The sequence below is a fragment of the Salvia miltiorrhiza genome, chromosome 7 (genome assembly GCF_028751815.1).
Source record: "Salvia miltiorrhiza cultivar Shanhuang (shh) chromosome 7, IMPLAD_Smil_shh, whole genome shotgun sequence".
Taxonomy (NCBI): Eukaryota; Viridiplantae; Streptophyta; class Magnoliopsida; order Lamiales; family Lamiaceae; genus Salvia; species Salvia miltiorrhiza.
The window spans coordinates 26,983,997-27,006,485 of NC_080393.1; the positions used below are offsets into that span (position 1 = coordinate 26,983,997).

Genomic DNA, 22,489 nt, shown 5'->3' on the forward strand with positions numbered 1-22,489 from the left:
GTCCTTCAAATTTTAAGTTGTTGCCGACTAAAAAGAATGATTTTGAAAATAATCACTTTACAATAATAAATTAAAAATTGGTCATTAAGATAAAAAAAATTTAAAAATTGACCACACTTACTATTTTACTATTTACATAAAAAATTTAAAAATTATCCACAAATTCACAACCAAGTCGAATTCACAACTAACACTAATTTTAGTTGTGAATTCAAGTTTTAAAAACTCGAATTCACAACCGAATAGAGAGTGTTGGTTGTGAATTCGAGGTTTAAAGTTTGAATTCACAACTAGAAATATTGTTAGTCGTGAATTCAAATTTTAAAGTTTGAGTTTACAAATATATTGTTAGTCGTGAATTCAAGGTTTAAAAACTCAAATTCACGACTAGCATTATTTTTAGTTGTGAATTCAAACTCTAAAATTTGAATTCACAACCAGCAATAGAGTTGGTTGTGAATTCGAGCTTTAAAACTCGAATTCACAATTAACACTAGCAATTCAGTTGTGAATTCATCAAACTGATTGTGAATTCTAACTCGAATTCACAACCAAAATAATTAGTAGCAAATTCGAGCTTTTAAACTCAAATTCACAACTAATACTAACAATTCAGTTGTGAATCCATTGAGCTGCTTGTGAATTATGGTTTTAGTTGTGAATTCATAGATCTGGTTGTGAATTCAAGAACATTAAGTTGTGAATTCATAAATCTGGTTGTGAATTCAAGAACATTAAGTTGTGAATTTATAGATCTGACTGTAAATTCAAGAACATTAATCAACATGTACCAATTTCACAATCAAAATCAAAATCTCTCAAAGCAGCACATCCCTTTCAATTTTTCAATTTGAAGAAATTTAATTAAAATTTTGCACGTAGATCAGAGTTACAAAACTTGATAGAGAAGTTACAAACATGAGAATAACCTTAAAACTGGAGAAGCATACTTTTCGTGATGCTTAAAAAGGCACTAGAATCAAGGTCATTAAAAAAAACTTCGTAGAATGAAACATTAACATAATGTGAGATCCAATTTTTTGCTGGGCGTTACATATTGAGAAATAGTATTTCCAACTTGCTCTAATTCTAATATCATATGGCAGTGGGATGACACAAACTGCTTTTTGAACTTCTAAGGATATTTTATCGTTTAACATTATTCCTTCTATTGTGATTACTTAATGTAACAGTATCAAAAAATCTCAGTCGTGTTCCAAAGAGCATCAAAGTCCAGAATCACTAAGTAGAAACCCATAAGAAAACAATGTTTACATGTGGCATTAAGAACAACAATGATATAAGAAATTGTTGTTGTCGAGATGACAATATAGCTAGCTAGGTGTTGTGATAGCACGGCGGCTCCGGAAATCAAAGTGTATTCGAGGAGAAGGCAGGGGCAGTAGATCGCGAGTGCATGCTGAAGTTGCAGAAGAAGATTATTTATTTATTTCCATATAATTAGTAGTATTTGTTATTTATTATTAATATTAGTATTATTATTGGTAGTGGGCCTTGCTTGCATGCATGGGCTTTAGTAGTAGGGTTTGACACTATATATGTAATGGTGGGGAGTTAGGGTTGGAGTTTTTTTATAAAAGATCAAGTAATTGGCGGCAGTAGCTGTGGCGGAAACCTCTGGTTTCCGAGACTATATTCGTGTGCTCTTGTTCGTTTATTGATTCGTGTTCTTAACTCCATCAATTTGGTCCGACCTGCCGGATCCGATGGTGAACCCCGACGCCGTTGAAACCCGCATGGCGGTTCAGAACCGCCGCTTGGAAGAACTGGAGAAGACCACGAAGGACCTCTCGGTCAGTATGGGAGGCGTCCAATTAACCGTGGACTCGCTGCAATCATCCGTGGGCGGCATCGAGGCCTCACTCGCTGAGATCGTTGCCCAAATCAAGTCAATCGCTGCCGGAAAATCTTCGGGCTCAGGGGGGCCGCCACCACCGTCGAACAATACTGCAATTGTGCTGCCGCGAATGGAACTTCCGGGCTTCGACGGCTCGGACCCCATAGCTTGGCTGGCACAGGCCGAGCAATATTTCCTCGTCCACAACACTTCACCCGCCCAACGGGTTTCCACCGCCCTCATCGCGATGTCCGGGAAGGCCATGTTCTGGGCCCAATGGTTGCTTCGCCGGAACGCTGCCATCGAGTGGGATGAATTTTCGAAGGAGGTGATCGGCCGTTTTGGTGATAGCTCCGCCATCAATGCATACGAGGCCATGCACTTAACGCGCCAAACGGGGTCCCTCGAAGACTACATCTCACTGTTCGAGGAACGTGTCGCCCAACTGCCGTCGTTACCACCCGAACACTACCTCGGTACATTCTTGGGCGGCCTCCAGTCTTCAATCCGTGACCGCCTGACGGACTCGGAGCTCTCAAACGTGCAGTTCGCGATTCGAGCGGCCCGGCGCCTCGCTCGCGAGGGCAGGAGCACTGCTGCTCCGACGTGATCGACGCCACATTCCACACCGTTCTCGAGGCCGACGACTACGTTCCAGCGCTCATCACTGCCCAGCGAACAGCCCCATGGCCGGGCAGCCACCAACACCGATCCCCGAAATTCTCGCCGAATGTCTCGTGCACAACAAGATGAGTATCGAGCCAAGGGACTGTGCTTCCGATGCGGCGGAAAATACGGACCCCTGCACAAGTGCCCACCAAAAACCTTGGCCATTCTGTTGGATGCGGACGAGGAGGAAGAGGCCGAGGAGGATCCTTACCCCAGCCCGTTGCAGCATGAGGAAACTTCAGTGGAAAAGGGGGCTACGGGCGCATTCAACCTTTTGCGTCTATCTGAGTTATCGTCTCATGGCTTGGACAGCGCCCAGACGTTGAGGGTGCCGGTGCGAGTGGGAAGTCATCAGCTTCGGGCCATGATCGATAGTGGGGCGAGCCACTGTTTTATATCGAGCTCGGTGGCGCAGCACCTAGACCTACCAATCACCTCAGCCCGATCGTTTTCAGTCATGTTGGGAGATGGTTCAAGGGTGACATCGCGAGGCATTTGCGAGGCAGTTCCGATCCTCATGGCCGATCAACTCTTCCACGTCGACTGCTACGTGTTTCCCCTCCGCAGTATTGATATTATTCTGGGAGTTTCTTGGTTGATGCGATTGGGAAAGATCGTTGCCGATTGGAACACGCTGACGATGGAGTTTGTGTATGAAGGACGCCGCATCTGCCTCCATGGGGACCCGGCGCTGACTCGACGGGAATGTCGAGGTGCTGAGATCGCGGTACTAGGGGCCGAAGACGATGCTTGGCTTCTGTGGGCATTAGAAGGTCCGCAACAGGAGTTCTCTGTTCCGGCGAACCTCACGGCAACACAACTAGAGGAGTGGCGAGCTTTGGTGGCTCGTTTTCCAGATGTTACTCAGCCCCCATCCGGCTTGCCACCCCCTCGACTAAGTGATCACAAAATTCCGCTACTCGACGGAGCTGCACCGGTATCCGTGAGACCGTATCGCTACAATCACCTACAGAAGGATGAGATGGAGAAGCTAGTGACGGAAATGCTCGCGGCCGGCATCATTCAACCCAGCTGTAGCCCCTATTCGAGTCCGGTGTTGTTGGTGCGAAAAAAGGACGGGTCGTGGCGTTTTTGTGTGGATTACAGAGCGTTGAACAAGGTTACGATACCGGATAAATACCCCATTCCGGTTATTCAGGAATTGTTGGATGAGTTACACGGTGCTCGATGGTTCAGCAAGCTCGATTTACGTGCAGGGTACCATCAGATTCGAATTGCTGAACATGACATTCACAAGACGGCCTTCCGAACACATTCTGGACATTACGAGTTCTTAGTCATGCCCTTCGGATTAACTAATGCTCCAGCTACGTTTCAAAGCCTCATGAATGACATTTTTCGCCCATATCTGAGGAAGTTTGTTCTGGTGTTCTTCGATGACATTTTAGTGTACAGCTCGTCGTGGGAGGAGCACATGCATCACTTGCAACTGGTATTCAGCGTGCTGAACGAGCATTCGTTGGTAGTCAATCCAAAGAAGTGCGCAATCGGACGATCCCAAGTGGAATATTTGGGCCATATTGTGTCGGAGGGCGGCGTACAGATGGATCCGGCCAAAGTCAGCGCGGTTTTAAAGTGGCCAACACCGACTTCCTTGCGAGGGCTCCGGGGATTTTTGGGCCTCACGGGTTATTACCGTCGTTTCATTCGAGACTACGGCAAAATCGCAGCTCCTTTAACGGCCCTACTTAAGAAGGATATTCAAAAGAAGTGGCAATGGACGGCCGAGGCCGATGATGCTTTTCAGAAGCTGAAAACGGCCCTCACTTCGGCTCCGGTGCTCGGCATGCCGGACTTCTCGCAACCATTTGAGGTGGAGTGCGATGCTTCAGGCCACGGTATCGGCGCAGTTCTCATGCAGGCACGGCGCCCAATAGCTTATTTCAGCAAGCATTTCTCGGGCAGAGCGTTGACGAGCTCGGCATATGAGAAGGAGTTGATGGCTTTAGTCCTCGCCGTGCAGCACTGGAGACCGTATTTGTTGGGGCGGCGTTTCGTTGTACGCTCCGATCAGCGGAGTCTCAAGCAGCTTCTCTCTCAAACACTTGCCACCCCAGCACAGCAGAATTGGGCGGCGAAGTTACTGGGATACGATTTCGAGATTATGTATAAAGAAGGGAGAACGAACACTGCTGCTGACGCGTTATCTCGCCGGGATGAGGAGGTTGAATTGGCGGCAGTCTCTGTGCCCCAGTGGCTGGATTGGAAGGCCTTGGCGGAGGCGATTCGCGCGGATCCACACTTGGGTCGCATTAGAATGGCGCTCGAGGAAGATAGAGATGCGCCGAAGCATTACGAGGTGGTGCAAGGTAATTTATTTTACAAGGGCCGAGTGGTGCTACCGAAAAATTCACCGTGGATTCCGAAATTTTTTGCGGAGTTTCATTCGACGCCTTCCGGTGGTCATTCGGGAGCATTTAGAACATATCGTCGTATGGCTTCGAGTTTGTATTGGCCGGGGATGCCGAAGTCTGTTGCAGAACTAGTGGCAGCCTGTGATGTTTGTCAACGGAATAAATATGAGACGAAGAGTCCGGCGGGGCTGTTGAAACCATTACCAATTCCGGATCGCATTTGGGAAGATATCAGCATGGATTTTATCACTGGTCTTCCGCGTTCGGGGGGTTTGACTGTGTGTTTGTGGTCGTCGATAGATTGTCGAAATATTGTCACTTCATGGGGCTGCGACATCCGTATACGGCGAAGACGGTGGCGGAGGTATTTGTGAAGGAAGTGGTCCGATTGCATGGGATACCGGCTTCGATAGTGTCTGATCGGGACCCTATATTTCTCAGCTCTTTTTGGAAGGAGCTATTTCGGGCATCGGGAACGAAGCTACGCATGAGTTCCGCCTACCATCCGGAAACAGACGGGCAAACGGAGGTTATGAATCGGTGTTTAGAGACATATCTTCGCTGCTTTACTTCAGCTCGACCAAAGGGGTGGAGTAACTGGTTGGGTTGGGCTGAATACTGTTTCAATACAGGGTTTCAAACGAGTGCGGGAATGACTCCTTTTGAAGCAGTGTATGGGCGCCCTCCTCCGCTGCTTATTCCTTTTCTTCCGGGGGAAATTCGGGTACAGGCTTTGGCGGAAGAGCTACGTGAACGGGACATGGTTATGAAACATCTCAGATCTCACCTAGAGCAGGCGCAGGCGCGTATGGTGCGCGAGGCGAATAAACATCGTCGGGACCTGGAGTTTAAAGTGGGGGACCGTGTCTTTCTCAAGTTCCGACCGTACCGGCAGCGTAGTTTGTTTGCTATATCACGACAGAAGTTGGCTCCACGATTTTTTGGACCTTACGAGGTCGAGGAGAGAGTTGGGTCGGCTGCATACCGACTGAAGTTGCCACCGGGTTCGAAGGTTCATCCCGTATTTCATGTGAGTCTGTTAAAACCAGTCATCGGGTCGGCGGAGGCCTCTCTTGCATTGCCGGAGTCCTTGATGACAGACGATCCAGAGTTTTATCCCGATACGGTACTGCAGCGCCGTCAGATACGCCGAAATGGAGTTGAGGTGGCGCAGGTGTTGATCCACTGGCGCGGGCTGCCGGCGGAGGATAGTTCGTGGGAAGATGTTGCTGTGGTACGGGGGCAATTTCCTGATTTCAACCTTGAGGACAAGGTTGTTTCGGGGACGGCGGCAATTGATAGCACGGCGGCTCCGGAAATCAAAGTGTATTCGAGGAGAAGGCAGGGGCAGTAGATCGCGAGTGCATGCTGAAGTTGCAGAAGAAGATTATTTATTTATTTCCATATAATTAGTAGTATTTGTTATTTATTATTAATATTAGTATTATTATTGGTAGTGGGCCTTGCTTGCATGCATGGGCTTTAGTAGTAGGGTTTGACACTATATATGTAATGGTGGGGAGTTAGGGTTGGAGTTTTTTATAAAAGATCAAGTAATTGGCGGCAGTAGCTGTGGCGGAAACCTCTGGTTTCCGAGACTATATTCGTGTGCTCTTGTTCGTTTATTGATTCGTGTTCTTAACTCCATCATGTTGGGTCCCTTAGTGTTACTGAACTGGTGTATGGGGGGTAATACACCAGTAGGCTATTTTTAAAATAAAATTTGAAATCTTTTTGTAAACTGATGTGAGTATCTAAACAGATACTGATGTGAGTTGACTGATAAGATCAGTTGAGGATAAGTGTAGACTGATACTGATATTGGTTTAGTAGGTGTCGGGAAATGAAAGAAATATCCAACCCTTGTGTTTTGATGATACCAAAACTGTTAGAATGCACATTCTAGCTAGAGGTTATCATTCTGGACTTAAATGTTTTAGTCCCTCTTGTAGCTATATCAAAGACTGAGGTCTTGAAGACTGAAGACGACAAGTCAACTGAAGAACAGTTCGACTGAAAGCTTCTTACAAGTCCTGAATACTTCGGAGTTGCAGATCCAACTAATGTCCTGACTGATGGAATATACACTGGAAAACACCTGAAGAATCCACGAGTCATAGCAAGCAGTTCAACTTAAGACAAGTTCAGTTACACTAAAGACTATAATGGACTGAAGAAAGAAATGATGTCTTACTACCTCCAGCTACGTGGACAGATCCCAAGACACGTCACATTTAATGCTCAAGTCAGAGCATTGACTTTATGAAGAATGAAGACAAAAGATCCTGAGCAGATTTGGACTATATCTTACAACGGTAGGATTTGAAGAAGGGACCTCCACCAACGGATCTATTCTTCAGAGCTGCCTATAAAAAGCTCAGGAAAATACTCCAAGGGTTGGGGGAAGGAGAGAGAACCTGATTCAATCATCAATGCCAAAGCTACATCGAAAGATCAACTCGAGCTTAATCTCCATAAGCATTAAATCGAAGAAGAGAGCAATCAGAGATAACACAATCAGTGCAACTGATTATATAAACTCTCTTAGAACATCTAGGCAATTAAACCAGATTTATCTTTAGCCTAGTTTCTGATTACCTGAGAGTCTGTTCTTAGTAATCCTAGTTGGTTTATTACATAACATTTTCTTGAGAGTGAGAAGAGCGATTGTAATCGAGTTCGAGACTAAGACCGAACTCAGTGGTTGTTTAGTACCAGTAAACTAAACAAATAGGTTCCTTGGCACCCGTGAGCTACGGGAGTTCAGACCAGTGTTCTCACTCAGAGATCTTAGCCAAGCGCTGGCAAAGGCATTTGTGTGTCTTAGCGTGCTAAGAGCGAGCGAGAAATCCAACCCAGTGTTGTCGCAGCCCGGCCTAGGAGAAAGATAGCTAGACCAGGTATCGTACGACTAGGGTGGAGAACGAGAGATGGAAAGTAATTGAAAGGAAACTAAGATAAACATATAATTAACTCACATACATAGCCATCAAACTTTAACAAAAGAAGTTTAGACCAAATAAATATCATAACCAAGATTTATCACGCTCATATACAGGTTAAGGTTTTAAAACATTCTACAACACGTCAAAAGTGATAAGAGAAATAAAGTGTTGCAGCGGAGTACATCATTGGACATTATGTATGAAGACACAACATCCTGAGCCTATTACTATTTACATAAACAAAAAGCTCCAGCTCAGCACACTTCCATCTTCATCCAAACTTAACCTGCACATTTAAAAAGATATGCAGGGCTGAGTACCACAAGCACTCAGTGAACAAATGCCGAAAATATTTAAAACTCTGCATGATAATGCTATATATATATTGAACTTGCCACTTTAAGCAATACACAAGTGATTTCTAAAGCAACCTGTCTTTGCTAAACTGTTTTTACATAGTATTTGAAAGTGTCTGCGCAGACTAAGTTCTCATATAAGTATGTACCATATCTACTAGTCTCAATAAACACGTTGAGAAGTAGGCCTCCTTCCCAAACGTAACGACAAGCTAACTCAAGGTTGACCGTCACTCTGTGTACACAAATCCTGACTCGCTCAGGACCCGAATTCATTCTTCTATGTAGATGGTATCATACAAATCTTAAATATTGGCAAGTCAACAATTTGAAAATAAATGCATGCACTTAAACTTTATATAATAAAGTATGCATCATTGTTTCTTGAGTTAGTAAGCCCACCTGATATGTTTCTCTTACTTCGTACTCTAGTGTCGGGCTCGTTCCTAGCCGGAACCTTTAAATAGATAAAGATTTTTTTTGTAAGAAAAATAAGTAAGAAAATATATATATATATATATATATATATATATATATATAAATATAATATTACAACAATAACTCATATTTGCTATTCACTTATTATCCTAACATTTTCTCACATCATATCATCAACATACTAAAACCATTTCTCTAAATTCAATAAGGAAAGATAAAAGAATGCGTTAAATGATGTTCATCAACTCTCAATAAATACGCATATATATAGTTTAATAAACTAACATTATCAATCATCTCGATCTCTTTAAAAAGAAAACTCAATGAGCTAAAATTAAACTCAACCAATGCTACTAATCTCAACTATACGCATAAAAATAACAACTTTATCACTTCCCTACTGTTTATACAATAGAGCTTTACAAAAGAATTGGGTAATAGGGCTGTTCTAACCTCAATAATTAATAAAATCACTATAATATACTTATATCCATCAAACAATAGCATATAAACTTTCTCAAGTCAAAGCCCCAATTTTCACTAAACTAACAAAATCAATCTCACAAACCCTATGGTGCAACCTCATAATATATTCATATATAACATAATTCTAGCTCAAGAACTCATATATGAACTCAATTACTCAAGAACATAATCAGAATTTCCGAACTCAAATCTAGGGTTTATGCTAACTTGAGTAAAATCAAAAATCAAGTAAAAATTCTCATAATTAACTACCATAATCATGCTTAGGAACATCAAAAACATAATATATATCAATATTAAAGTCATATTTCAACTCTAGAATATAATCCCCAAATTTCGAAGAACCCTAGAATTCAAGGAATAAACTTTCTTCAAGCTAGAATTGTAGGAAAACATAGAATCGAAGAAATTCACCTTTATATTACAAGGTATTGCAGCTACTACTTGAATTCTCTGCGAAATTAAACTTGGAAGAGGAAAAAGGGTGGTTCTCTTCTTGGGGAAGAAAATCGGCAGTGTAGGTGTAGAGCAAGGGAATGAGATTTCTAAATTCTAATACCTATATTTAGCTATGCTCTTTTTTTGGAAGTTGTGCATTAAAAACAAATCCTATAAAAACCCATTTGATTCAATTGAATTAAAAACCCAATTGGTGGCCACTACTACTCGGCCCATTTGGAAATCAAGCAAGATATTAACATATATATATATAATCTTAATTTAGTAGATAACATAAAAACATCAATTTATAATTAAAAGAAATTCTTCTAGAAATACACTTAAATAAATATTTTCCAATTACAAAATTTTAACAAAGCTATCTATCAACAACTATTCACCTTCACAAAAATAAAATAAAATATTCTCATATTATTCACACTATTGATTTAATAATAAATCTTAATTACTAAACCAATAAACTCATTAGTAAATAATACTCAAATAATTAAATAGCATCTCAAGCTATTTCATTCATTTAACAAATATATATACTAATAAAAATATTATAAAAATATACGGGGTATTACATCCTCTCCCCCTAAAAATAAATTTCGTCCCGAAATTTGCGTACCTCGTTAAATAATTCAGGGTACTTCTCTCTCATCTTGTTCTCTAGTTCCCATGTCGCTTCCTCTCGCCCATGGTGTCTCCACTGGACCTTGACCAAGTTAATGGATTTGTTTCGCAGTTGTTGAATCTTGTTATCCAAAATCATTTCAGGTCTCTCTTCATAGCTCATATCTGGTTCCATTTCTATCTTTTCTTGGTGGACGACATGTTTGGGGTCGAAGACATACTTTCGCAACTGCGACACGTGAAACACGTTATGCACGTTGCCAAAATTTGGTGGCAGTGCTAATCTGTAGGCGACTAGGCCTATTTTCTCCAAAATCTCATATGGTCCTATGAATCTCGGTTTTAACTTTCCTTTCACTCCAAACCTGGATACTCCTTTAGTCGGCGAAACTTTTAGAAATACTTTGTCCCCCATCTCAAACTGCAGCTCGGTTCGTCGATTATCGGCATAAGATTTTTGTCTATCCTGTGCCTCTTTCATTCGTTGTTTAATCTGTCGGACAATTGTAATCATCTCTTCCACCGCATCGGGTCCTAAGACTCTTCTTTCACCTACTTCATCCCAATAAAGGGGAGATCGACACTTCCTCCCATACAGAGCTTCGTATGGTGCCATGTTGATCGTTGCTTGAAAACTATTATTATAAGCAAACTCAATAAGGGGTAGAGCTTGTTCCCATTGCGTGCTTTGATCCAATACAATGGTTCTGACCATATCTTCTAAAGTTTGAATGGTCCTTTCAGATTGCCCATCAGTTTGGGGATGAAAAGCTGTACTGAAATTCAGCTTGGTGCCCAATTCTTTCTGTAGACTCATCCAAAATCGTGAGGTAAACTTAGAATCTCGGTCCGACGTAATAGTTATTGGTATTCCATGTAATCGTACTATTTCTCGGACATACAATTGGGCCAATTTGTCAGAGCCATAAGTAATGGGGATTGGAATAAAATGAGCACTCTTCGTAAGTCGGTCTACGATTACCCAAATTGCCGTATTTCCTCTTTTGGACTTTGGCAGACCGGTTACAAAATCCATTGTTATATGCTCCCATTTCCATTCCGGAACTTCCAACGGTTGTAACTTCCCATAAGGTCGTTGGTGTAACGCCTTTACCTGTTGACAAGCCAAGCATCGTTCAACAAAAGAAGCTATGTCTCGTTTCATTCCTTCCCACCAGAATTTCTGTTTAAGATCTTGATACATTTTGGTGCTTCCTGGGTGAGCAGTATATGGCATTTTATGAGCTTCACTCATGATTTCGTCCTTTAAGCTTTTATCATTCGGAACAACAAGTCTTCCCTCGTACAAAATTGCATTGGCTGCTGCTTCTTTATATCCACTAACTCGTTCTGTCCGAATTTTGAGTCGTAACCCTTCTAACTTTTCATCATTTCTTTGCGCATTGGCCACCCTAGTTCTCAGATCAGGAGTTATTGTCAAGGTCGCTATCATACCCTCCATAGTTTGCGGTGGCAAAATCACTTCTAGCTTCAATTTTTCAAAATCCTTGATAAGTTCTTCCCTTTGTGTGAGGAGAAACCCTAGCTTGGATTGACTCTTTCTACTTAAAGCATCAGCTACTACATTAGCTTTCCCTGGATGATAATTGATTCCACAGTCGTAGTCTTTGACCAATTCAAGCCATCGTCTTTGTCTCATGTTCAGATCTTTCTGCTCAAAGAAATATTTGAGACTTTTGTGATCTGTATAGATTTCGCACCTAGCCCCATAGAGATGGTGTCTCCAAATTTTAAGTGCATGGACTACAGCTGCCAGTTCCAAGTCGTGTGTTGGATAATTCAATTCATGTGGTCGTAGTTGTCATGATGCATAGGCAATGACCTTGCCGTTCTGCATCAACACACAACCCAGTCCAATTTTTGAAGCATCAGTGTAAATCGCATACTCTTTATCAGCTTCTGGCACTGCCAACACTGGGGCTGTAGTTAACTTATTCTTGAGTTCTTGGAAGCTCTCTTCACATTCCTCCGTCCATATATATTTGGTATTCTTCTTGAGTAATTGGGTCATCGGCCGTGCTATCTTAGAGAATCATTCAATAAATCTTCGATAGTACCCAGCAAGACCTAAGAAACTGCGAATTTCGTTAGCTGTAGTGGGTGATTTCCACTCTTGCACAACTTGTACTTTTGCAGGGTCAACCTTAATTCCTTCCGATGAGACAATATGCCCCAAGAAATTTACTTCTCTCAACCAAAATTCGCATTTGCTGAACTTGGCATAAAGTTTTTCAGCTCTTAATCTCTCCAATACAGTCTTGAGATGTTCTTCATGTTCTTCTTTACTCTTTGAGTAGATAAGAATATCGTCTATGAAGACCAATACAAACTTATCCAAATATGTGTGAAACACATGGTTTATAAGGTCCATGAACACTGCTGGGGCATTGGTTAACCCAAAAGGCATTACTACGAATTCATAGTGCCCATACCTTGTTCGAAAAGCAGTTTTAGGGACATCGTCTCGTCGTATCTTCAATTGGTGATATCCAGATCTCAAATCCATTTTTGAAAAGACACTTGCTCCTCTAAGCTGATCAAACAAGTCGTCTATTCTTGGCAGAGGGTATTTGTTCTTTAACGTGAGTTTATTTAACTCACGGTAATCGATACACATCCTCAATGTACCGTCCTTTTTCTTGACAAACAGGACTGGTGCTCCCCACGGAGACACGCTTGGTCGAATGAATCCTAGATCAAGAAGTTCTTGCAGTTGAATTTTTAATTCCTGCAATTCTTTCGGAGCCATTCTGTACGGTGCTTTGGATATTGGAGCAGCGCCAGGTTCGAGATCAATAGTAAATTCCACTTGTCTATCCGGTGGCAAACCCGGCAAAGCTTCTGGAAAAACGTCGTTATACTCCCGCACTACTGGTACATCACCAATGCTTATTTCTGATTTTACTTCTTTATTCAAATAGACCAAGTATGCTACATTCTCCCTATCCCGCAACAACTTCACGATTTGCATTGCTGATAATACAACAAGTGTTTTCCTCTTTTGCCTTTCCATGCCGTAGAAGCAAGTAGGTTCTTTTCCTGGTGGTTGAAAACAAATTTCCCTCATTTCACATCGAATCGTCGCATAATTTTCCGTCAACCAATCCATTCCAAGAATAATGTCCACGTCCCACATCGGCATTAAATGCAAACATTTAGCTGTCATCTTAAGGGGACCTAACTCAAAGTCTAAGTTAGGACATGTGTGCTTAGTTGTGATACCCTTGCCTAGAGGAGTCATTACCCCCATTTTATTTTTATCTTGTTCTACATTAAGCTCAAAGGTATCTACGCAGGCATATGATATGAATGAATGCGAGGCACCAGTATCAAATAACACGATGATAGGCACACCCTTTAATTGACCCATACCTGCCAAATTACCTTGGTTCTTCTCAAAAGGTTTCTGCTCTAAGGCAAAAATCCGTTGGTGTTGTTGTTGATTCAACAGCTGCTTCTGTGGTGGTTGTTGCTGTTGCTGCTGCTGCTGCTGTTGTTGTTGTCGCTGCTGTTGCTGTGGTTGATGTTGTTGTTACGGCGGTGGAAAATTTCCCTCCATAGCCTTTAGATTTGGAGTTGGGTTGGGGTACGGTCTTCCCCCTCTATTACCTCGTTGCTTATTTGGGCATTGGTTCGAGAAATGCCCCGCTTGTCCACATGTATAGCAGCTGTTACTACCAGCCTTACAAATTCCAGTATGCATTTTATTGCATTTGGAACACGGTGGAATTCCTTGTTGTCCCAGAGGTGGTTTGACATTTCCAGAGAATTGTTGCTGGCCTGGTCCTTGCCATATCCTCTTGTTGGGCTGATTCTGATATTCCCACTTTCTTTTTCCTTTCTGAGTGGAGTTTTGATTAGCAAAAGGTGGGTTCATGGGCGCTCGTGGCTTCGCCTGGTACTGAGGTGGCTCTGGTGCTTGAGGTGTCTTCTCGGGCTGCATAGCTAGTTCCATGTCAAGTGCCCTATTCAGAGCTTCAGCATAAGTTAAAGTATCTTGACTTGCTAATATCACTCGGATATCTTGTCTCAGTCCAGCACAGAAAAGCTCAGACATCTTTTCATCTGTGTCTACTTTATATGGAGCATAACGAGCTAAGTCGCAGAATTCACGGTCATACTCTGCAACAGTCTTCTTCCCTTGCTTCAAATTAGTAAATTCCATTTCCTTTTGCTTACGATAACTCCGGGGAACGTATTTGTCAACAAGAGCAGTTTTGAATTGCCCCCAAGTTAAATTCTCAATTTGTTCCGGAGTATAAGTCTTTTGCCTAGCCTCCCACCAGTAGTCGGCTGAGCCTTTTAGTTGAAACGATGTGCATAAAAGTCGTTCTTGATCATTACACCTTAGGAAACAAAAGATTCGCTCAATAGATCGGATCCATTCCTCAGCCTCTGTCGGATTTCCAGTCCCACTAAAAGTAGGTGGGTTATGGCGAAGAAAAAGTTCTTCTATTATCCTTTCAGGTGGTGGAGATGGAGGTGGTGTAGGTTCCTGATCATATACACCAGCTAGTTCTCGATTTCTTCTTTTAGGCGGCATTCTATTATCAATACATAAAGTCTATATTAAATACATCATCATTGCAAAATAACTCATACTTAAGCAATTGTATTTGACTCATCATACTCAACAAATAGTAGCTCTGAAATGTGCTAAATGACCGCGTAGGTCATCATCATATATCATCAGGTAAAAGCTGCCTCCTCGGAGGACTTTTACAAAATAGCAGAGATATGTACAGCAAAAATCCCTAGTACTAATCCTGATGTTCTACTATATAAACATCACAACTAGTACTACACCACGGTGCGGTCTGCTAGACTCCGCATCCGTATCACCAAAACATATATATACATCTACACACCACACATAGCTATATACATCTATGTACATATATAAAGTTACTACACCTATCTAACCATCATCAAAGAGTAGCTAACATCTGCTCATGCTGCACTGGACTCGCTAGGCTCCGTCTCTGTCTCGCCCTCATGTCGTGGAACCTCGTGAACTCTCACACCCTTACCTGCAGAATCCCTCCTCAAGAACACACGTATCGTCTGACTGTGTGTCTCTGCCTCGTGTGTATCATCCGAGTCGACTACCACATCCGCTTGATTTAGATCTATTGGTTCTCGACGTATGGTTCCAACAGTTGGCTGCATTCCAGGAGAATCCATATGGTCTCGAGGTACTCCAGGTGGTCTGGAAGGTCCAGCTTCATACTCGTCGCAGGTGCGGGTTCCAAGGATGGTACAGTCGGACGTGAGTGTTTGTTGAGAAGTCGTCTCACTATCAGAGAAAATCACTAGGTAGATCGGTGTAGGAGAACGAAGTAGAGCAGCGATCTCGTCATCAGTATCAGACTCAAGGAGTGGGGCCACCTGAACTGGCTCGGGCGGCACATACGGAGCAGGGTCATCTCGTGGTAAGAAATCGGCAATTCCTCCTCCAGCTTGGATGTAGTCTCCTGGTAACGTGTATGGTCCATAAGGAGCTGCCCCATAGCGGTAATACTGATAACTAACCGCGGCAACGAAACCTGGAAAATCTACATACAGGTCGTACTCCTCACCATAATGGTATAAGTAGTCTGAGGCAATGGAGGTCGCCCAACCCTTCCAGTCGGATGGAAGTAGAGTCAACAATCGAATAATGCCATCATACGAGGAGATCCCATACATGCTAGCTGCCAACCAGTGCTCGTGGAAGTGGGCAAGAAATTCCCCCAATGTGTCTCTCCAGCACATGCCATAGTGAAGGTACTCCCAGCGAATCTCATCCCGTGTCGCTCTAGCACTAACTCTCTTCCTCGCGGTACGTAGGGTACGAGCCATCCTGCCCAATATAACCTTTACAACTTAGCTTAACATAATACTCATAAAAACTAACTCCTAATAAATCTCCCAAATAATGAAATAGTTCACTCAAATAACACATACTTGAATAATTAGACATTATCTTACTTACAAAATCATAACAAGTTTGAAATGAACAATAATCCAAAACAATCTCATAATTCCTGTAATAAAATTCATATCCATTCTAAACTGAAACATCACTCCAAGAATCTCATAAATAGCATCATCCATCATTTCATTTATCAGTAACTCAAACTCTTTAAATCACATCATAATTTTTTACCAAAAGGAAGAAAATAATTTAAACTCATACCTGATTAAGCTGGATGAGATGGTGTGCGCGCTGAGCATTCATCATTAATATTCTAGTAGTCTAGAGATACAATCTAGACTAAACTCAAAATAAATTAGGCTCAGAGCAAAGAACCTCGCTCTGATACCACTTTGTCGCAGCCCGGCCTAGGAGAAAGATAGCTAGACCAGGTATCGTACGACTAGGGTGGAGAACGAGAGATGGAAAGTAATTGAAAGGAAACTAAGACAAACATATAATTAACTCACATACATAGCCATCAAACTTTAACAAAAGAAGTTTAGACCAAATAAATATCATAACCAAGATTTATCACGCTCACATACAGGTTAAGGTTTTAAAACATTCTACAACACGTCAAAAGTGATAAGAGAAATAAAGTGTTGCAGCAGAGTACATCATTGGACATTATGTATGAAGACACAACATCCTGAGCCTATTACTATTTACATAAACAAAAAGCTCCAGCTCAGCACACTTCCATCTTCATCCAAATTTAACCTGCACATTTAAAAAGATATGCAGGGCTGAGTACCACAAGCACTCAGTGAACAAATGCCGAAAACATTTAAAACTCTGCATGATAATGCTATATATTGAACTTGCCACTTTAAGCAATACACAAGTGATTTCTAAAGCAACCTGTGTTTGCTAAACTGTTTTTACATAGTATCTGAAAGTGTCTGCGCAGACTAAGTTCTCATATAAGTATGTACCATATCTACTAGTCTCAATAAACACGTTGAGAAGTAGGCCTCCTTCCCAAACGTAACGACAAGCTAACTCAAGGTTAACCGTCACTCTGTGTACACAAATCCTGACTCGCTCAGGACCCGAATTCGTTCTTCTATGTAGATGGTATCATACAAATCTTAAATATTGGCAAGTCAACAATTTGAAAATAAATGCATACACTTAAACTTTATATAATAAAGTATGCATCATTGTTTCTTGAGTTAGTAAGCCCACCTAATATGTTTCTCTTACTTCGTACTCTAGTGTCGGGCTCGTTCCTAGCCGGAACCTTTAAATAGATAAAGATTTTTTTTGTAAGAAAAATAAGTAAGAATATATATATATATATATATATATATATAAATATAATATTACAACAATAACTCATATTTGCTATTCACTTATTATCCTAACATTTTCTCACATCATATCATCAACATACTAAAACCATTTCTCTAAATTCAATAAGGAAAGATAAAAGAATGCGTTAAATGGATGTTCATCAACTCTCAATAAATACGCATATATATAGTTTAATAAACTAACATTATCAATCATCTCGATCTCTTTAAAAAGAAAACTCAATGAGCTAAAATTAAACTCAACCAATGCTACTAATCTCAACTATACGCATAAAAATAACAACTTTATCACTTCCCTACTGTTTATACAATAGAGCTTTACAAAAGAATTGGATAATAGGGCTGTTCTAACCTCAATAATTAATAAAATCACTATAATATACTTATATCCATCAAACAATAGCATATAAACTTTCTCAAGTCAAAGCCCCAATTTTCACTAAACTAACAAAATCAATCTCACAAACCCTATGGTGCAACCTCATAATATATTCATATATAACATAATTCTAGCTCAAGAACTCATATATGAACTCAATTACTCAAGAACATAATCAGAATTTCCGAACTCAAATCTAGGGTTTATGCTAACTTGAGTAAAATAAAAAATCAAGTAAAAATTCTCATAATTAACTACCATAATCATGCTTAGGAACATTAAAAACATAATATATATCAATATTAAAGTCATATTTCAACTCTAGAATATAATCCCCAAATTTCGAAGAACCCTAGAATTCAAGGAATAAACTTTCTTCAAGCTAGAATTGTAGGAAAACATAGAATCGAAGAAATTCACCTTTATATTACAAGGTATTGCAGCTACTACTTGAATTCTCTACGAAATTAAACTTGGAAGAGGAAAAAGGGTGGTTCTCTTCTTGGGGAAGAAAATCGGCAGTGTAGGTGTAGAGCAAGGGAATGAGATTTCTAAATTCTAATACCTATATTTAGCTATGCTCTTTTTTTGGAAGTTGTGCATTAAAAACAAATCCTATAAAAACCCATTTGATCCAATTGAATTAAAAACCCAATTGGTGGCCACGCCCATTTGGAAATCAAGCAAGATATTAACATATATATATATAATCTTAATTTAGTAGATAACATAAAAACATCAATTTATAATTAAAAGAAATTCTTCTAGAAATACACTTAAATAAATATTTTCCAATTACAAAATTTTAACAAAGCTATCTATCAACAACTATTCACCTTCACAAAAATAAAATAAAATATTCTCATATTATTCACACTATTGATTTAATAATAAATCTTAATTACTAAACCAATAAACTCATTAGTAAATAATACTCAAATAATTAAATAGCATCTCAAGCTATTTAATTCCTTTAACAAATATATATACTAATAATAATATTATAAAAATATACGGGGTATTACAAGTGTGTTGGTACTGAAAATCTAATTTTCAGTTGTAAGGTTTGTTGTGCACTCGTAAGCATTGGCCCAGAGTGTTTGTCAGACTAATCATCTGGCCGTGGACGTAGGAATTTATTTTTCGAGCCACGTAAAAATCCTTGTGTTCTTTATCTGCTTTCGATTATTCCTTACATGCATTAATTAAACTTGTTTTACAACTGAACTGGATTAACTGAAAAGAGTAACTAAGAATTTTGTTAAGTGACAAACTCTTTCTAAAGGCTATCTGGATTAAGTTTAAATTTTCGCTGCTGAGTTATTAGTCTAACTAATCAATAAGTAACTCTACTCTGTTTTACAAACTCTAGACTGAAGCCTTACGTGATATCAGTTAAATCTTTATGCTTGACTGAGATCAAATTACTGAAGTTACTTCAGTATTAGTCTACAACCATCTTTCAACTGAAGTTTGGTTTGTTTGTTTTCAATTATCCGCGAAAAATAGCCTTCAGGTGAACAACCGGTGTCCGCTTCGAATTCCATTTTTTATGCTTACCCTGACTCCTTCTTTTTTTGTGAGGAAAATTGGGAGGAGATGTTCATGAGGGATAGTGTCGTGAGGATGTTGAAGATACTGCTGCCTGGGTATTTTTTGGTAAGATTTTCCTTATTTTGGATCTTCTCTTTGTGGTTATCTGTGATATGTGGGGTTATGTTGCAATTTTACTGTGGGAAGTGATGAATTGGGTCTGAGATGATAGGTTTATATATGCTCATTCTAAGGTTTATGTCCGAAAATAACATCGATGATTTATTACTTGAATCTTGCTGGTTCTACTAGTTGTTTATTGGTTTAGTTTTCTATGCTCTATGGTATCTGTTTGAAGCGGTGTGTTGTGCTTTATGGTATTTGCTTGTAGCAGTGTGTTGTGCTCTATGGTATCTGCTTGTAGCAATGTGTTGTGATTTCATTCAAACCTTGCATTTGATTCAAACTTTGCAGACTTTGCATTTCATTCAAACAGTGCATTACATTCAAACTTTCCAGACTTTGCATTTCACTTTACAAAAAAGGCAACTGCATTTCACTTTACAAAAACACAACAAAAAGCTTTAAAATAATCTGAAATCTTCAATCTTCACCGCTGGACCCTCCAATTTGTAGCATCTGCATGCTACAAGCTAACCCATCTGATATCCCTCCAATCATGCCAATACCCAACTGCCTTAAGAAATCCTCACTCCTATTAATGTTCCCCTGCTGAATTAGGTAGGATATGCATTCCCTAACAAGTTGTGAATCAACTTGTAGGTTCGAAGGGAGCATATCCTGCCTAATCAAAGCATCATTTTACAAATGGGGTATTTTGTAACAGTTTTGACCTCTTACCTTTAGTATTTCAATCATAGAACTTTGTAGACTAAGAAAAACCTTGTTTAAGTTTTGTGGGCTTAATTCATCAAATGAATTTTGTACAGCCATAACTAGGTCACTCACATTGTTACAAACTGATTCAGTTTGTAACGATTGTATCACCCTAAACCACGCCAAATCATTTATGTTTGTGTCGGGTGAGTTTGGTGGTTGATGCACCAACCGTATGTCAAATCCATCACTAGCTAGAGGCACATACCCTGAATCAGGGACATTGTCTTTAATGTGTGGATATGCATTATCCTGCTATATGTAGATGACTTTGCTAGCATTTAATGGCCACTTTGCTTTTATAGCAGGTACAATATGAAATTACATGAAAATTGCAATGTGAAATTAAAAAATACAATCTAAAATTACATGATATGTATTCTAAATAAAAATGAAACAAATTACATTCGTGAAAAGTAAAATCTGCATTCTACTTTGGATACTAAATAAAAATGATATGTATTCTAAATAAAAATGATATGTATTCTAAATAAAAATCTTACATTTTTGTAGTTGTAGCAAGCTTTGTGTTAGCTTTTTTTTTTTGGAGTTGCAGCTGCTGTAATGAATGGTTTGGCAACTGAAATGGTCTATATTTATAAAGGGCCGAAATTTGTGAAGTGTGGGAAATTTGAAATTCCCAAATTTTCAATGAAAAATCTATCTTTTTAGATTGTGGCGCCACCTTTTTTTAAGTTTGTGTGTTGTTATTAAATCTGTAATGAGATTGTTGAAAGTTTGCAGGTATAAATATTTAATTTAAATTACAGAATTTAAATTATTTTAATGAATGAAGATTTAATTGTAATTTAAATTATTTTAATGAATGAAGATTTAAATAATTTTATATATTGATGAAATAAGATTAATAAATAATCCCTACATACAATCCTAATCATGTGGACCACACATGATTTCCGTGCCCAAAAGCAATGTCTCAAGAATAATGGAATAGAGGGAGTATACGACAGGATAGTATTCAGGGCCGTAACTTAAGGTAAGCAAGACATGCACCTGCTTAGGGCCCCAAATTTCAAGGGGCCCATTTTTTGGTCCATCATCCATGTATACATGTATATTAGTATACTTATGCATTTAAATTTTCCCTAATTCAGATAAAAGCAATAAGTGGTGACAAAGTCCAAGTTGGAATTCATGGTGAGTTTTTTTTTCTTGTATTTCTGTAATGAAATATATATTAGTTAATTTTGATTATATTTGTTTTTCTTTTATATTTACGTTTTTTTTTTTCTTTTTCTGTTTAGCAATTTAGCATCTAGAATATTGTGGTGTTTTTGTGTGTAGTTATATTTTTTTGCTATATTAATTATTTTGATGATTCATTAAAATTTTAGTATGTGAATATCTATTCAATCTTATTTGTTTATTTATTTATTTAATTATTTTGATTTGTTAATGTATGGTACTACTTAATATAAGATGCTTCCTAAATATATATATAAATATATATATATATATATTATTTATATATATATGTATTAGCTCAGAAGAGAAAAAAGTTAAATTATAAAGGTCTACTTTTAAATTCTTTTTTAGGGTCCCGTTAAACACAAGTACGGTCCTCGTAGTATTCTTAGATATATATCACTTTTAATCAACACTGATATCGTCCATACGATTGCAACCTCGTAATGATCCTCTTGATCAGCATATATAATTGAAAAAAAACGTTTATCTTGTCACCTAAAACCACATATAGAATAACTATAAATAATATTTAATTATATATATATATATTCTTATAATAATATGCCGCATGTCTATTTCTGTGTTTTTTTTCCATCTCATCGTAGACATTTTTCATGCATTTTTTCTTCCTAGTTTTCGGCTTTGAGGTTCCCAAAAGAAGACATTTGGCATTCTTTAAGGGGGCAAAAGACAAGCAATCCCAGATTGCAAGAATTGAAGTAGGTATATTCAACATCAACAAAATTTGTAGCTCATTTATGCACGTCTATCACAATTCATTTATATAATTATATGTTACTGGTTATTTATATATAGTTTTAGTGCGCACCAGTGCTGACTTACTAGGTAAATATATATAAGTTGTTAAGTTTATCTTTTTCTAATCTAGCACTATGTTCTTAATTAGTAATACTAATCAATTTGATGCAGTAGAGAAACTAACTCGATCTTTTGAATGTACATGATTTAAA

The 22,489-nt window shown here is 39.3% G+C and overlaps 1 protein-coding gene and 1 long non-coding RNA gene across 3 annotated transcripts; both read right to left on the bottom strand.

Moving 5' to 3' along the window:
• Positions 1–7,911: 7,911 nt before the first annotated feature.
• Positions 7,912–9,658, bottom strand: LOC130995757 (uncharacterized). Its single transcript, XR_009092273.1, has 3 exons — positions 9,542–9,658; positions 8,606–8,660; positions 7,912–8,133 (listed from the first exon to the last, which is right to left on the bottom strand). It is a non-coding gene; the product is annotated as an uncharacterized LOC130995757 (long non-coding RNA).
• A 5,224-nt stretch (positions 9,659–14,882) lies between these two features.
• Positions 14,883–17,463, bottom strand: LOC130995758 (uncharacterized). 2 transcript variants are annotated; one of them, XM_057921165.1, is made up of 3 exons: positions 17,373–17,431; positions 16,404–16,904; positions 14,883–16,067 (listed from the first exon to the last, which is right to left on the bottom strand). In XM_057921165.1, the coding sequence occupies exons 2-3, from the start codon at positions 16,439–16,441 to the stop codon at positions 15,176–15,178; spliced, it is 930 nt and encodes a 309-aa protein (XP_057777148.1). In that variant the 5' UTR covers positions 16,442–16,904; positions 17,373–17,431; the 3' UTR covers positions 14,883–15,175. The 2 variants fall into 2 exon arrangements, with proteins under 2 accessions (XP_057777148.1, XP_057777149.1); XM_057921166.1 differs by lacking the exon at positions 16,404–16,904 and having other exon boundaries at positions 17,373–17,463.
• Positions 17,464–22,489: the final 5,026 nt, after the last annotated feature.